The sequence below is a fragment of the Scyliorhinus canicula genome, chromosome 3 (assembly GCF_902713615.1).
Source record: "Scyliorhinus canicula chromosome 3, sScyCan1.1, whole genome shotgun sequence".
Classification (NCBI taxonomy): Eukaryota; Metazoa; Chordata; class Chondrichthyes; order Carcharhiniformes; family Scyliorhinidae; genus Scyliorhinus; species Scyliorhinus canicula.
Genome location: NC_052148.1, coordinates 242,147,125 through 242,162,120, shown reverse-complemented (window position 1 = coordinate 242,162,120; position 14,996 = coordinate 242,147,125). Strand labels below are relative to the sequence as shown.

Sequence of the window (14,996 nt, the reverse complement as noted above, 5' to 3'; positions counted from 1 at the left end):
GAGGCACAAATGTAATGATCCAAGAAGTGGAAAGGGTGGCGTGGGGTCAGAGTGACCAGACGTGTCACTGGAGGCGGAGTTGGCGATCCTGGGTGAAGCCTGTAAGACGCTGTGTGCGAGGTTGGATGACCAGGGGAATTGGTCCAGGTGACAGAATCTGTGTATTGTGAGCCTAGCAGGGGGAGTGAAGGGAACGGGTGCCACGGTCTACATCACAAAGATGTTTGAGAAGTTGGTGGACGAAAGGATCTTTGACTTGACCCCGGAGGTGGATTGTGCCCAACGGTCCTTCAGGCAGAGGCCGGAGACAGGGGAGCCGCCTCGGTTGGTGATTGTGAGCATGCACAAATTCCAGGACAAGGAATAGAATCTGAGGTGGACCAGGGCTGCAACTGGGTAGGGACTGAGATCCAGATTTATCAAAACATTTGTGCTGAACTGGCTAAGAGACGGGCAGGGTTTAATAAGGCCAAGGCAGCGCTCTTCCTGAGCAATGTTCGTTTTAGGGTGCTGTGCCCGGCCAAACTTTGCGTGATTTTCAAGGGCAGGTAGCATTATTTCTTGACGCTGGAGGAGCCGAGTTACTTTGCTAAAGAGCATGTATTGAAGGAGGACTGAGGAGGGGGGTTTTGTACCTTGCTACCTTTTGTGTGGTTTATTACTTGTTATGTTTGTGTTTATGCTGGTTCTGGAAAGTAATTGATATTTTTGCGTATGTGGACATTTTCGGTTGTTGATTTATTATTATAAGTGCTTCTGTATGATGTGTATCGTGCATGGGACATGGTGGTAGCAGTCGGTTGTTTGGTTTGCACATGCGGTGCATCGAAGAGGGGATGGGTAGATTGGAGGTTTTAGGTGGGGCCCTTTGTTTGGGCCTCTGGGTGGCAGTCGCCATACTAGCAGGATATGCTAGCGAACGGAAGCAGTGTGGGGGGCTGAGTGGTGGGGGGAGATGGGGGGGGAGGGAGGTTGGCAGGTGGGAAGGCAGGGGATTGGGGTGTGGGTGGGAAGATGGTAACGCAGTTGGCATGTTGGTTGAGTTCAGGTGAGGGTGGAGGAGGTGGCTATTTTCGATGGGCCAAGGTTAGTGAGTGGACAGATGCTTGGGCGGGGTTTGGGTTGGGGGATGATGGCGGACGTTAGTAAAGGGGTAGGGCAGAAACCCCTGGTCAGGATTATAACATGGAATATACGTGGGTTAAATGATCCTATTAAACGGTCCCGGGTGTTTGCACACCTAAGGAGTCTGAGGGCAGATGTTATTTTCCTGCAGGAAATGGATCTCGGGTGAAGGGTCAGATGTGGTTAAGGAAGGACGAAGGGTTGGGTGGTTCCATTCAGGGTTTGATTCGAAGTCGAGGGTGATTGCGAACTTGTTCAGTACAAATACAGTGTTTGTGGCGGCCAGGGAGGTGCGGAGGTTTACCCCTGGGGGTAGGTTTGTGATAGTGAGTAGGGTATTAGCGGGGCCACTGGTGGTTTTTAGTGAATGTGAATGCGTCCAACTGGGATTAATGTGGACTCTACGAAGAAACTGTTAGTGTCCATCACGGATTTGGATTCTCCCCCGTCAACCATGGGAGGAGGATTTTAATTGACTATTGAAACCCAGGTTTGGTAGGTCTAGTCCCAAGTCAATGGCTAGGGCGGGGATGGAGAGGGAACTGGGGTGTTTATGGAACAGACTGGGAGGGGGGAGTGGACCCATGGAGGTTTTAGCACCTGGGAGACAGGAAATATTCCTTCTTCTCACATGTTCATCGGGTATACTCCCGTATCAATTTTGTTTTGTGGTGGGTTGTGAGGGCACAGTTTGTTGGAATAGTGATTTCAGGCCATACACCACATTATTTAGATTTGAGGTTTAGGACAGGGTGGGCACAGAGACGGGTGGAGGTTGGATTCGGTGCTTTTGGCGGACAAAACGTTTTGTGGCAAGGCGGTGCTGGTGATTAAGAACTATGTGGAGCTCAATCAAAACAGGGAGGGCTCTGCAGCCACGTTCTGGGAGGCATTGAAGGCAGTGCTTCGGGGAGGCGGGGTGGGGGGTAGTTATTTTGTAGAAGGTCCATAGAGATAGATTCGAGAGGGAGTAGAGGCAGAGGTTATTGGAAGTTATTGTGGAGGTGGATCGCAGGTACTCGGTGGGCCTGACGAGGGAATTGCTGGCAGAAAGAAAGAAATCACAGGGCATCTGGCCCCTGCGCATGCGCTGGGATGACACAAGTACATGCTGGCACTCCCGTGCATGCGCCAACTTCGGCGCTGGTTGGCGCGGCGCCAAGCGCTTCAGCGCTGGCTGGCATGACGCCAACCCTGCCGGCGCCGGCCTAGCCCCTGAAGGTGCGGAGGATTGCGCACTTTCAAGGCAGCCCGACGCCGGAGTGGTTCACGCCACTCCTCGGCGCCGGTACGGCCCGCCCCGCCGGATAGCGGAGAATACCGCCCCAGGTGTTTGAGGTCTTTTTTGGGGGGGGCTCTATAGGACTGAACCTAGGGGGAAGGAGGCAAACATGTGACAGTTCTTGGATGGGTTGGTGTTGCCGGAGGGGAAGTGGCAGCTAAAGGAGGAGCCATCGGTGCTGCAGGTGGTAATGGAACGTGTGGGTATGATGGAGTCAGGGACAGCCACCGGGGCCAGATGGCTTTCCGGCAAAAATTTATAAGTAGCTTTCAGCAGAGTTGGCTCGTCAAATTTTGAGCATGTTTTTTAAATTTTTTTAAAAATAAATTTAGATTACCCAATTATTTTTTCCAATTAAGGGGCAATTTAGCATGGCCAATCCACCCACTCTGCACCTTTTTGGGTTGTGGGGGCGAAACCCACGCAGACACGGGGAGAATGTGCAAACTCCACATGGACAGTGACCCAGAGCCGGGATCGAACCTGGGACCTCAGCGCCGTGAGGCGGCTGTGCTAGCCACTAGGCCACCGTGCTGCCCCTCTTTTGAGCATGTTTAATGAATGGTTGGAAAGGGGGGAGTTGCAGGCTACACTGGCACAGGTGTCTATTTCGTTGATCACAAGACAGGACAAGGATTTGACGGAGATTGGGAGGGGGTGGGTGTGCCGGATGTGGTCTCAGAGGACCAGACGGGGTTCGTGAAGGGGCGGCTGTTGTCTAGTAATATCAGGAGATTATTGAATGTGGTTATGACCTCTTCGCGAGGGAGAGTGCTGGAGGTGATCGTATGAATGGACACGGAGAAGGTCTTTGACTGGGAGGTTTGGGTTTGGGCTGAAGTTCGCTGCTTAGGTATGGTTATTGTATGCATCCCGCATGGCGAGTGTGAGGACGAATGAGATGAATTCGGAGTATTTTAGGCTGTATAGGCGGACAAGAAGGGAAACCTGTTGTCGCCTTTGTCGTTCGTGTTGGCGATTGCGCTCCGAGCTTCGACTGAGTGGCAGGGGATTGTGACGGGGAGGTAGAGAGCATAAGGTGTCTTTATACGCCAATGATTTATTGTTGTATGTGGTGAATCCATTGGAAAGTATGGGAGAATTATGGACTTGTTGGGGAAATTTGGGGCATTTTCTGGTATAAATTGTATATTGGGAAAAGCCATGAGATCATAAGACATAGAAGCAGAATTAGGCCACTCGGCCCATCAAGTCTGCTCCGCCATTCAATCATGGCTGATATTTTTCTCATCCCCATTCTCCTGCCTTCTCCCCATAACCCCTGATGCCCTTATTAATCAAAAGGTCGTCCTGGTGAACGCTCAGGGAAAAAGTGTGAATTTGGGTCCCTTGCCATTCAAGGTGGCCAGTGTTGGGTTTTGCTATCTGGGGATTTAGGTGGGGCATGATTGGGCAACAATGCACAATGCATCTGACGGGTTTGGTAGAGGGGGTTACAGGGGATCCGAAAAGGTGGGATGCATTACTATTGGGCAGTGAATGCTGAGAAGGTGAGATGATGGTGGGATCTGATTGGGTTTGGTTGGAGGAGGTCTCTTGTAGGGGGACAAGTCTGAGGGTCTTGGCGAGAGCTCCACTTCTGTTTTCCCCGGGGAGATATACGAGCAGCCCATGGCAGAGTCTTCAATTAAGATTTGGAACCAGTTGCGGAGGCACTAGCACAAATGTCAGTATTGACCCCAATATGTGGGCACCATAGGTTTATAACGGGAAGTGGGGGGGGGGGGGTGGGGCATGGGATGTATGAGATGTAGATAGAACGGGTAAAAGAACTGTATGTAGTGGGCAAGTTTGTAGGGTTGGAGGACGTGTGAGAGATGTTCAAGTTACCCAGGGAGAGTGAGTTTAGATACTGGCAGGTGTGGGACTTTGAGCGGAAGGAATTGTTCTCGTTTCCTCAGTTGCCACCAGTGTCAATCACATCCTGCCCCCTCTCCCTGGTGGCAAAAATAGGATCTGTTGGAAATGGGGCTGTTCTTTTCCATTGGTAAAGGTCCTCAGAGTATTGTAACTCCACGAAAACACGGCCCTCATTGTCTCGGCTTCCACATGGACAGCCCCTCGGGTGAAGGAAGAAGACGGCCAGCATCTATGGGACTCAGCATGAGTCATTGCATTCTTAGAAGCATAGAACGCCTCATGCGCAGGATGAGGCCATTCAGCCACTGTATCCATGCCAGCTCTCTGTACAAGAAATTATGTCAATCCAAGACAATGGTAATGCGGTAGATGTAATTCATCTGGATTTTCACAATGCCTTTGATTAGGTGGCTCGTCATAGACTAATAAATAAGTTCAAAGGACGTGGAGTCAGGGCACAAGTGGCATAACGGATTGCTAACTGCCTTTAACTCAGAAAGAAGAGAGTGTGAGTAAAGCAGCAGGTGCGAATGAGTGTTCACTGCTGTGATCGCTGCTGCTTACAATTTACAAAAGTGATTTGGACTTTGTAATCAAAACACAATTTAGAAATTTGTGGATGACACTAAAATGGAAGAACAGTCACTACTGAGAAGGGCTGCAATAAATTATATGAAAACATTAACAAACTTTCAGAATTAGCCAATGGAGTTCAGCATTGATAAATGTGAGATAGTAATTTCTGGTAGAAATAATAGGGAGGTCGCTTATTACTTGGAAGTTAGGATAAAGGAACAAAGGGAGCTCCGAGGCCAAATACACCAATCATTAAAAGTTGTGCCACAGGTTAGCAAGGTCAGTAAAGAAAATCAAACCAAGCTCTAAGCTTTAATTCAAGGGAGATAAAAGTGAAAAGTAGGGAAGTTATGCTAAAGCTGAACTTTGCTCAGACTGCACTTTAAGTACTGCATTCTGTTCTGGTTGCCATACCATAAAAAAGATATAGAGGCTCCGGGGCGGGTGCGGAGAAAGTTTACAAGGCTGATACCAGAAAATGTGTCTATCCAATTCAGGAAAGCATTGGCAACTGGGTCTTTTCTCTCTTGAACAAGAAAGGCTGAGGCATGACCTACTAGAGGTCTCTAAAATTATCAAAGGTTTTGACAAAGAAAGAATGCTCAGAGTGGCGAGGAAGAGCATAACTAGAGGTAAGATAGTCACCAGGAAACTCAATAGGGAATTCAGAAAAACTTCTTTACTCAAAGAGTGGTGGGAATGTGGAACATGTGGTACCACAGGGAGTGGTTGAAGTGAATCAGATAGAGGCATTTAAGGGAAAGTTGGACAAGCATTGGAAGATAACAGGACTAGAGGGTTACGATGAAGGGGAAAAATGGAAGGAGACTCGAGTGAAGCATAAATGGACTGGTTGGGTTGAATGGCCTGTTTCTGGGTCATTTATCCTATGTAAATTATCCTCCACACCATTTACAACACTTCAAAGTTTCTTGAAATTGTGCTCTGTCCACCTAAGTTCAGGTGATTTATATACATGAACAAAAGCAGGGGCCCTGATGCTGACCCCTGGAGAATCCATGCTGCCACTGCTCCTTTTATTCAATTGCCTTAAATTTTGCAGACAAGCCTATTATGTGACCCTTTAGCAGATGCCTTTTGAAAGACTATGGGCGGGTTTCTCCGTTTCGCCGGCTGGTCAATGGGGTTTCCCATTGTGGGGCAGCCCCACGCCGTCGGGAAACTCCCGGGCAGCCGGCAAAACGTAGAATCCTGACCGCGGGGAATTCAGCCCCATGTGTATTACATCAACCATATTATCCTCATCAACCCTCTCTATTGCTTTGTGGAAAAACTCAATCAAAGTAGTTAAACAGGAGTTGCTCTTAGCAAATCCATGCTGGTTTTCCTTAATTAAGTCACATTTGTCCAAAAACAGGAGGGATGAAAACTGGAGAACTGGAGGAAAAAGGAGAAAAATCTGAACCCTCCTGATAACAGTAAGTAGAGGGTGTGCAGAGGGAGTATTCGACAGTGGGTGTGAAGATGAGAGTCACAAAGCCAAGGTGACTGAAAATCAGAGAGGCCAGAAAGGAGCCAAGCAAAGCTGGAAGAGAACTGTAATGAACTCCAATTGGCTTTATTGGTTGGCCAATTGGAGTATGAGCTCCCTCAATGATAGCTCATTGAGGGGGCCCATATAATCACCTGTGTAGGCTTTGTGAGCAGTCTTAAGTTGACTGGACTGCTAGCAGCACTGTTTGTAGCTGCTCCTGTAATATCGTTATTGTAAATAAATATTGGTGTGGTGATGGAACTCCTGCCTCCCGTGGATTACTACAGTGGCGACGAGGTAAACTACGAATTTTGCGGAGACCAGCTGCCGCACTCAGAAGGTAAGCCTTGCCATTTTAAAAATGCCATTTTTTGGGAGGTTAGAGGCATTCGACCCGGCTATTGAGGACTGGTCCCAGTATGTGGAGAGAATGTGTTACTTCTTCCGGGCAAATGATATACTGACGGACGAAAGGAGACGGCTTATCCTGCTGTCGGCGTGCGGACCCTCCGCTTTCACCATAATACGTAGTCTGACTTATCCTGATGCGCCGGACACGAAAACTTTCCACGAAGTAACGGAATTGGTGAAAGAGCACTACGACCCAAAACCACCCCTCATTTTGCGTAGGTACAGATTCTACACAGCGAAGCGGGAAGACAGGAAGTCAGTCACGAATTTCTTGACCCGCCTGAGAAGGCTGGCGGAAAAATGTGAGTTCGGCCCAACGCTAAATGAAATGCTTCAGGACCGGTTAGTGTGTGGTATAAACAACCTCACAATACAGAAACGCCTGTTGGCGGAAACGGAGCTAGACTGCAGGCAGGCGTTACAGCTCGCACTGTCCCTAGAAAAGGCAGCAAGTGGGGCGCAGGAACTACAGGGCACGCCAATGGAGGCAGATACCTGTGAGAGGGACTACCACAACGGGTCCTGGTACCAGATAGCCGCTCTCAGGAAAAACCTGAGGAATAGAGGGAAAAAGGAAAACCCCAGAACTGCCCCCAAGTCTGCCAGGACTAACTGGAGACAGAGGGAAGTACCGGCTGAGGCTCCCCCAACAGAGAAGGACCGTTTCTGGCACCAGACAGAGTGGGGTAACAACGACAGAAACCCTAAAAGGAGGTGGCAAAAGAGGAATAGCAGGTGGGGACGCAGGGAAGTACACAACCTAGACGCCCCATCCTCCTCCGAAGGGGAACAATTATATAATATTACAACGAAGAAAGCAGAACCCATTAGGGTACCCCACGGGGTGAACGGGCGGCCGACAGTATCAGTAATGGGAGTGGCAGCATTTAGAAAAATCAAAGATGGACTCCAGCCACTAACCCTAACAAAAACATCGACGAAACTTAAAACCTACACGGGGGAACCCCTGGAAGTTCTAGGCACGACTCATGTACCTGTGGAATATGAGAAACAATTGCTCAGATTACCGTTGACGATAGTAGAAGGCTCCGGACCGAGCTTAATTGGACGGAACTGGCTGAAAGACCTAAAATTAGATTGGATGAAAATTTTCCAGAGTGGAAGCGGGCAGTCGAGTGGAGTACTCCAAAAATACCCGTAGGTCTTCCAGGAAGGTTTGGGGGAAATCATAGGCACCAAAGCAACTTTGCACGTGGACCCAGAAGCCCTTCCGAAATTTTGTAAGGCCAGGCCGGTACCTTTTGCATTAAGGAAGAAAGTAGATGACGAAATAGAAAGGTTACGGTGCGACGGCATTATCAGACCAGTACAGTTTTCGGAATGGGCAGCGCCGGTGGTACCAATTTTGAAGCCAGACGGCTCGATACGTCTCTGTGGAGATTTCAAATGGACAGTAAACAAATACGCACTGCTGGACAAATACCCAATCCCGAAAATAGATGACCTATATGCCAAATTGGCAGGCGGGCTTTTGTTCACGAAATTAGACATGAGCCACGCCTACCTGCAGTTAAAACTGGACAAGGGCTCCCAGAAGTTCGCTACGATCAACACACTGAAGGGCCTTTTTCGTTGTACTAGGCTACCTTTTGGAGTGTCATCAGCCTGTGCTATATTCCAGCGTACGATGGAAAATATTCTGCAGGGACTACCGCAGGTGGCGATTTATTTGGACGATGTCTTAATCACGGGTAGGACAAACAGGGAACACTTAAGGAACCTGGAGGAAGTGCTCAGGCGTTTCGCAAAGGCAGGCGTACGGCTAAAAAGGGAAAAATGTGTTTTTCTGGCCCCACAAGTGACGTACCTGGGATATAAAGTAGACGAGTCAGGCTTACATCCATTAGAAGACAGAGTAAGGGCAATAAAAGAAGCCCCAGCTCCCACCACGATCCAGGAGTTACGATCATTTCTAGGGTTGGTAACCTATTATGGAAAATTTATTGAAAATAGGGCGTCCATCCTAGAACCCCTCCACCAGCTACTAAAAAAGGGGCAAGAATGGAAATGGTCCACCCGCCAAAACCGAGCATTTAGGGACATTAAGGAACAGCTGTCATCCGAAAATGTCCCAGAGCATTATGACCCAAGGAAGGAGTTGGTGGTCGCTTGTGATGCATCCCCCTACGGGGTAGGAGCCATCTTAGCCCATAGAGGAAGGAATGGGGAAGAACGGCCAATAGCCTATGCTTCGAGGACCTTGGCGATGGCTGAGAGGAAGTACGCCCAAATCGAGAAGGAAGGACTGGCGGTGATATTCGCAGTAAAAAATTTTCAGCAGTATCTGTACGGGCGGAAATTCACCATAGTGACGGACCATAAGCCGTTATTAGGGTTATTAAAAGAAGACAAGTCAATACCACCGATTGCATCAGCTAGAATCCAACGCTGGGCGTTGCTACTGGCGGCATATAGATACGTTCTGGAGCACAGACCGGGAACGTGAGTAGCACATGCAGATGCTTTGAGCAGACTTCCCCTCCCGGACACTCCACCGCAAATACCAAAAGTAGAGGAGACAGTAATGACTCTAAATTTTTTGGACACCCTACCAGTAGACGCACAACATATTCGGTTGTGGATGCAAAAAGACCCAGTTTTAGCCAAGATGAAGCATTTACTGCTAACAGGGGAACTGGAAAGACCAGTGGAGCCCCAGATGCACCCATACTGGAGCAGAAGGGACCAAATAACCGTAGAAGACGGTATCCTATTATGAGGAGCCCGGGTAATCGTCCCAGCTCAAGGCCGTCAGGAAATCTTAACTGAGTTACATCACGGACACCCAGGGGTGTCTAAAATGAAGATGCTAGCTCGAAGCTAAGTTTGGTGGCCAGGTTTGGACACAGACATGGCAGCCTTGGTACGTCGGTGCCAGGTGTGCCAACAGGGGCAAAGGGTGCCACCAGCGGCACCATTGCACCCGTGGGAATGGCCAGGCAGACCGTGGACCCGCCTGCATATTGACCACGCCGGCCCTTTCATGGGCTCAATGTTTTTGGTGATAGTGGACGTCCACTCCAAATGGTTGGACGTCCACCGGGTAAACACGGCAAGCACAGCATCAACAATTGAAAAGCTCAGGGCCTCGTTTGCAACACATGGACTTCCGGAGGTATTGGTGTCGGACAACGGAACGGCATTCACAAGTGGGTAATTTGGAAAATTCCTGAAGGAAAACGGAGTCTGTCACATCAAAACGGCCCCTTACCATCCAGCGACCAACGGCCTGGCAGAGAGAGCGGTCCAGACACTTAAAGCGGGACTCGAGAAGCAGCCGGCAGCATCAATGGACACAAAGCTCTCCCGCTGGCTGTTTGATTACAGGACCACACCGCATTCCACAACTGGCATACCGCCAGCTGAACTCTTAATGGGAAGGCGGCTGCGAACGAGGCTGAGTCTCCTTTTCCCAAATTTAACGGGGAAAGTGGAGAAACAACAGGAGGCCCAACGCAGGGGGCATGATAATAGTCAGCAGCAGAGACATTTCCAGGTGGGGGCACCGGTTTGGGTCAAGAATTATGGGAATGGACCAACGTGGGTCAAAGGCACGGTAGAGTCCCGAACAGGGCCCATATCCTATGAGGTTTCAATAGGAGGTAAGGTGCTGAAGAAACACCTAGACCAAATAAGGGCAGCGGAACCACACCTGGAGGCAGGCAAAGCAGGACCGCCTCCAGCTGGGATAGCCCAGACGGAAAGGATACCCACACCCCAGCCCCGAGCAATTTCTCCAGACCCCGTCATCCAGTCATCAGAGTCGGAGATGGACACACTCGACGAGGCCGCCGCGACACCTCTCCCCGAGGAGGAGGAAGAACAACTTCCAAGGAGGTCGTCAAGGAAAAGACGGGCACCTATAAGGTACACCCCGCCCACCTCGGAGAACGACCCGGCGGACGACACAGAAGTGACAGACCCAGACATGAGGAGCAGGAAGAAGCTCAGAGGAATGCCAGCTGGCAGGAATTCCTCGGACCTTGGGGGGGAGGGGTGTAATGAACTCCAATTGGCTTTATTGGTAGGCCAATTGGAGTATGAGCTGCCTCAATGATAGCTCATTGAGGGGGCCCATATAATCACCTGCGTAGGCTTTGTGAGCAGTCTTAAGTTGATTGGACTGCTAGCAGCACTGTTTGTAGCTGCTCCTGTAATATCGTTATTGTAAATAAATATTGGTGTGGTGACGGAACTTCCGTGGATTACTACAAGAACAAAATACCCCACCCTCTGCGGGAAAAAAATCTCAGTGCACCATTGTGATTGCGATGGGAAAGAAATGGTGGCGCAAGGGTGGAGCAGAGAAAACAGCCTTTGAATAATTATTTATATACAGATAAATTGCATGTGTGAAACTGAGCTGAAAAATACTTGTGAAAGTGCTGACAACCTCAGGGTGAACTCACACGGGTTTTGCCATTTTCAATACCAGTTTGATCCAGCTTCAGGAATTCCTGACAACCGTGATCCTTTGAGGTTGTGAGGTACAAGAGACATCCCAGCCATGACACCCACCCCCCCTGTCACTACCCATAATGAACATTTACCTGCTCGGCCAGCAACTGCTGCTGTTGTCTCTGCTCCCTGAATAGCTGCTGCTTTTGCTGTTCCATCATGTGAAGCTGATGCATTCTCTGCCTCTCCTGTTCCATCAACAACTGTTTCATCATGACTGCCTGCTGCTGGTTTCCAAGGTAACTTGAGCCTCCGGGGTTGCCAGTCATAGAGCCAGGCGCCGGGACCCCAGTGCCGGGGCCAGGAACAGGAACAGGGGGCTGTACAGATGCTGCCGGCCGAGACGTTCCCGCTGGATTCTGATCCTGTGGAGAAGAAAGAACTGACTCAGAGACTGAAGAACATACAGGATATTACCGAACCTGAAACAAGGTGCATTGTGGAGGTGAAATCCACAACACACAGAAAGTATATCACAACTCCATTCCACCAATTGATAAGTTATATACCTTGTCCCTGCACAATTCCAATTTCATAAGGGGAGTGAGTGACCAGTCTCCAGGTCTCTGAAAATAATGTTCTCCAGCTAGCTGTTAGAAGGTTGGTTTGCACCTCCATTTGCTTCTGTACAGTATCTCCGCAGCAAACATGCCTTAAGTGGAACAGCCGTCAAATGAGAGAGTGTATGCATGGGAGCGGTGGGGGTTGCTGTGTGGAAAGACTTGAATATATAAAACAAAGCTCCCCGGCCTGGCTCATTAGCAGATTAAAACAGGCAGCACCCATTGTAATTCAATGCCCAATCAGATTAAATCATATAATGTGTCTCATAGAGAGCATATATTTCATCGCTGGACAAAGTGACTTGTGTGGACTATGAAACCCAGAGGATTAGCAGCTGTAGTTTATTTCAACTTCTTAAACAGCCAGTGGCTTTACTTTACTTAACATTAGCCACTTTGATGCCTCATTCGCAACTGAAGATTAATTTTGTCTGGCTTTGTTACTGTAAAATGTTATGTCTCCCCTGCCACTCGTACAATACCGCGGGTCTATAGGCAGGTCTCCAGTATGCTGCAGTCTTACTGGCTTGTTTATTACAGTTAAGCATTAAGACATTATTCAGTAAACTGAAAAGCTGACACCTTAAGAGTCACAGCATTAAAAAAAAAATGCACACAGTACAAAGAACCGTTCTTTATCAAAAGAAAGCATGCATTTGTTTCAGAAGATAATTACAACCTTCACTTTTGACAACTGTACATATGAATTTACAAAGACTGTGTCTCAAATATTAATATTTACACACATCACATACCAGTCTGTAGCACTTTATTTTGTTTTTACATTTTGAGGGTCAGGCAGTATATCATGGGGTGGGGGTGGGGGTGGGGGTGGGGGGGGGGGAATGGTGTTTTTAGAAAAAATGAAATTTTTATATTAATTTCACCCCTCCTAATTTTCTCTCTTTGCCCCTCCTCCTGATGGTTTATGCTGCCGTACAGATTCACGGACACAAAAATACCCGACACCACTATATCCACGAGAGTCAAGACAACAAGGTAGCAGGTTGTTCGGCTCTGTTTTTGCTTCTGTTTTTTTTTCATCCTCAGGATCGACACCATGGCAAAGCTGCTTTTATTGCTTATCCCCTAACTGCCCCAAAAAGTGGTGCTGGAATCCCAGTTGCAATTGTGTTGACAAACTGAACTTGCCCCCTAGGTCACTTCAGAGGGCAGAAGGAGGCCATTCAGGCCATCGAGTCTGCACCGACCCTCTGAAAGAGCACCCTACCGAGGCCCACTCCCTTGCCTGCTCCCCGTAACCCCACCTAATCTACACTCTATGAATTAGCTGAGCTTTCATAACATGCTCTGGCTGATTTCGCAATCCAGCTCTTGGCCTGTAACATTGTAGGTAGCAGATGAGGAATATATCAGCCATGATAGAATGGCGGAGCAGACTCAATGGCCGAATGGTCTAATTCTGCTCCTATATCTTATGAACTTATGAATCTTGTGAACAAAACTGCAGTTTTGCTTGCTCATAATTTACCAGATTTATTAAAGTCAATTTCATAAATTAGAATTCCTACGGTGCAGAAGGAGGCCATTTGGTGCATCAGGTCTGCTCTGACCCTTCGAAAGAGCGCTCTACCTAGGCCCACTCCCCCGCCCCATCCCCGTAGCCTTGTGCATTGATCATGGCCAATCCACCTAACCTGCACATCTTTGGACGGTGGGAAGAAACCGGAGCACCTGGAAGAAACCCATGCAGACAGGGGGAGACTTATCTTGACATGATTTTATCTCAACCTCTGGGTTGTGAGTTAAGCTCCATGACCATTCTGTTACCATATCCAAGGTGTTACACCGACTATTATTACAAACTTTTACCCGCATTAGTGTGGTGGGCTTGAAATCTGAATGCGGCATTGGGATGGTTCTCCAGGACTAACAACATTTTGAAGAGAATTTCAGGGTCAGGAGGGGGTTCCATGGTGCAAAGGAGAGGTTGTGGAAACATTGAGTTAAGTAATGGAATCAGCGAGAGGCATCCTAGTATCTGGAAGTTTTGAGGAGAGTGGTATTATATGTAATGCAGGATAGAGTTCTCAAAATCTAGGAGTTTAGGGAATAGTGTTGAGGACGTTCTGGGATTCAACAGGAACTTGATGGACTTATTGGAGTACTGAGGACAGAAAAGAATGTGACAGTAGTGGAGTTGCAAGGTTTACACAATATTGGGAGAGGAGCAGAGTCCCTTGAGGAGAGGGCAGAGCCATGAGAATAAGATTCAATCTGTTCTGGGCATCTTTTGAACTTCCAGGTTGCAACTCCTCATTGAGATCCTGCCCATCACCCATCTCTCTGACCATCTACAGCCCTCCTTTTCTTTGCAATTTCCTGCAATTGCTTTCCCACTGTCCCCATTTTACCAGAAATGCAAAATTCGAAAGCATTAGTGCACCTTGAGCAAATCTGTTGTCTTCTATCATCCTTACTAATAAACGTAAATTTCCACACTCAAGCTAAAAGATTACTTCATAAAATGCTGAAAAGGTCATTGTATATGCAGTTTCCAAGCTTTAATGTAAAAAGTTCCTGTAAATCTCAAGAAATTGGTTCATCAAATATATTTAACTTAATTTTCAACTGCAATAAACTAATAAAAACAAAATCAATTCTCAATAAGTAATCTAATAATATCAGATGGAAAATGAAATGCAGAAATCTCAACCACTAACTATAATTGTCTTCTGTTTGAAAGCAGTTCGCTATAAAGGAGCAGCAATTTTTAAACAAATCTCACCTGCATGCCTGAAATTAAACTTCTTAGTTTGTTTGAAAGTCTTTGAGAAAAAGCGAAGAAATTTCTGGATTCTCACCGTGTGAATGTTACAAACTGAAAAATCCAGCAAGCTCTACTTAGAATCACAGGGAAAGGTTCCAACGCAGCAGCACCCCCCCCGCGTGCTTGGATGGAGCGTTACCTCTCCACTGCCTTTTCACCTGTCCCCGCCCCTTCTCCCATTTTACTATGGTTAGTGGAGGAGTTGGGCGGTCAGCTTGTCCTTGGGCCTACTGAGGCCCTTGCGTGGCCAATTAATGGCCACTATGAGCCTCATTCCACCGCTGTGGCTATTTTACCTGCAGCAGGGGCAGGCTTGTGGCTTGTGGGAAACCCGGCAGCTTTTACAAGGCAAACTGATGTCGGACAAGCGGGGAACCTCCCTTGGGGGGGTGT

At 48.2% G+C, this 14,996-nt stretch overlaps 1 protein-coding gene across 4 annotated transcripts in view; it reads right to left on the bottom strand.

Moving 5' to 3' along the window:
* The window catches only part of maml3 (mastermind-like transcriptional coactivator 3), a 631,458-nt gene that overhangs the window by 32,542 nt on the left and 583,920 nt on the right, over positions 1-14,996 (bottom strand). For all 4 annotated transcript variants that reach the window (XM_038792474.1, XM_038792472.1, XM_038792473.1 and 1 more), the window contains one exon: positions 11,342-11,614. In XM_038792474.1, the coding sequence (XP_038648402.1) occupies positions 11,342-11,614 (273 nt within the window). The remainder of the gene's footprint in view (positions 1-11,341; positions 11,615-14,996) is intronic.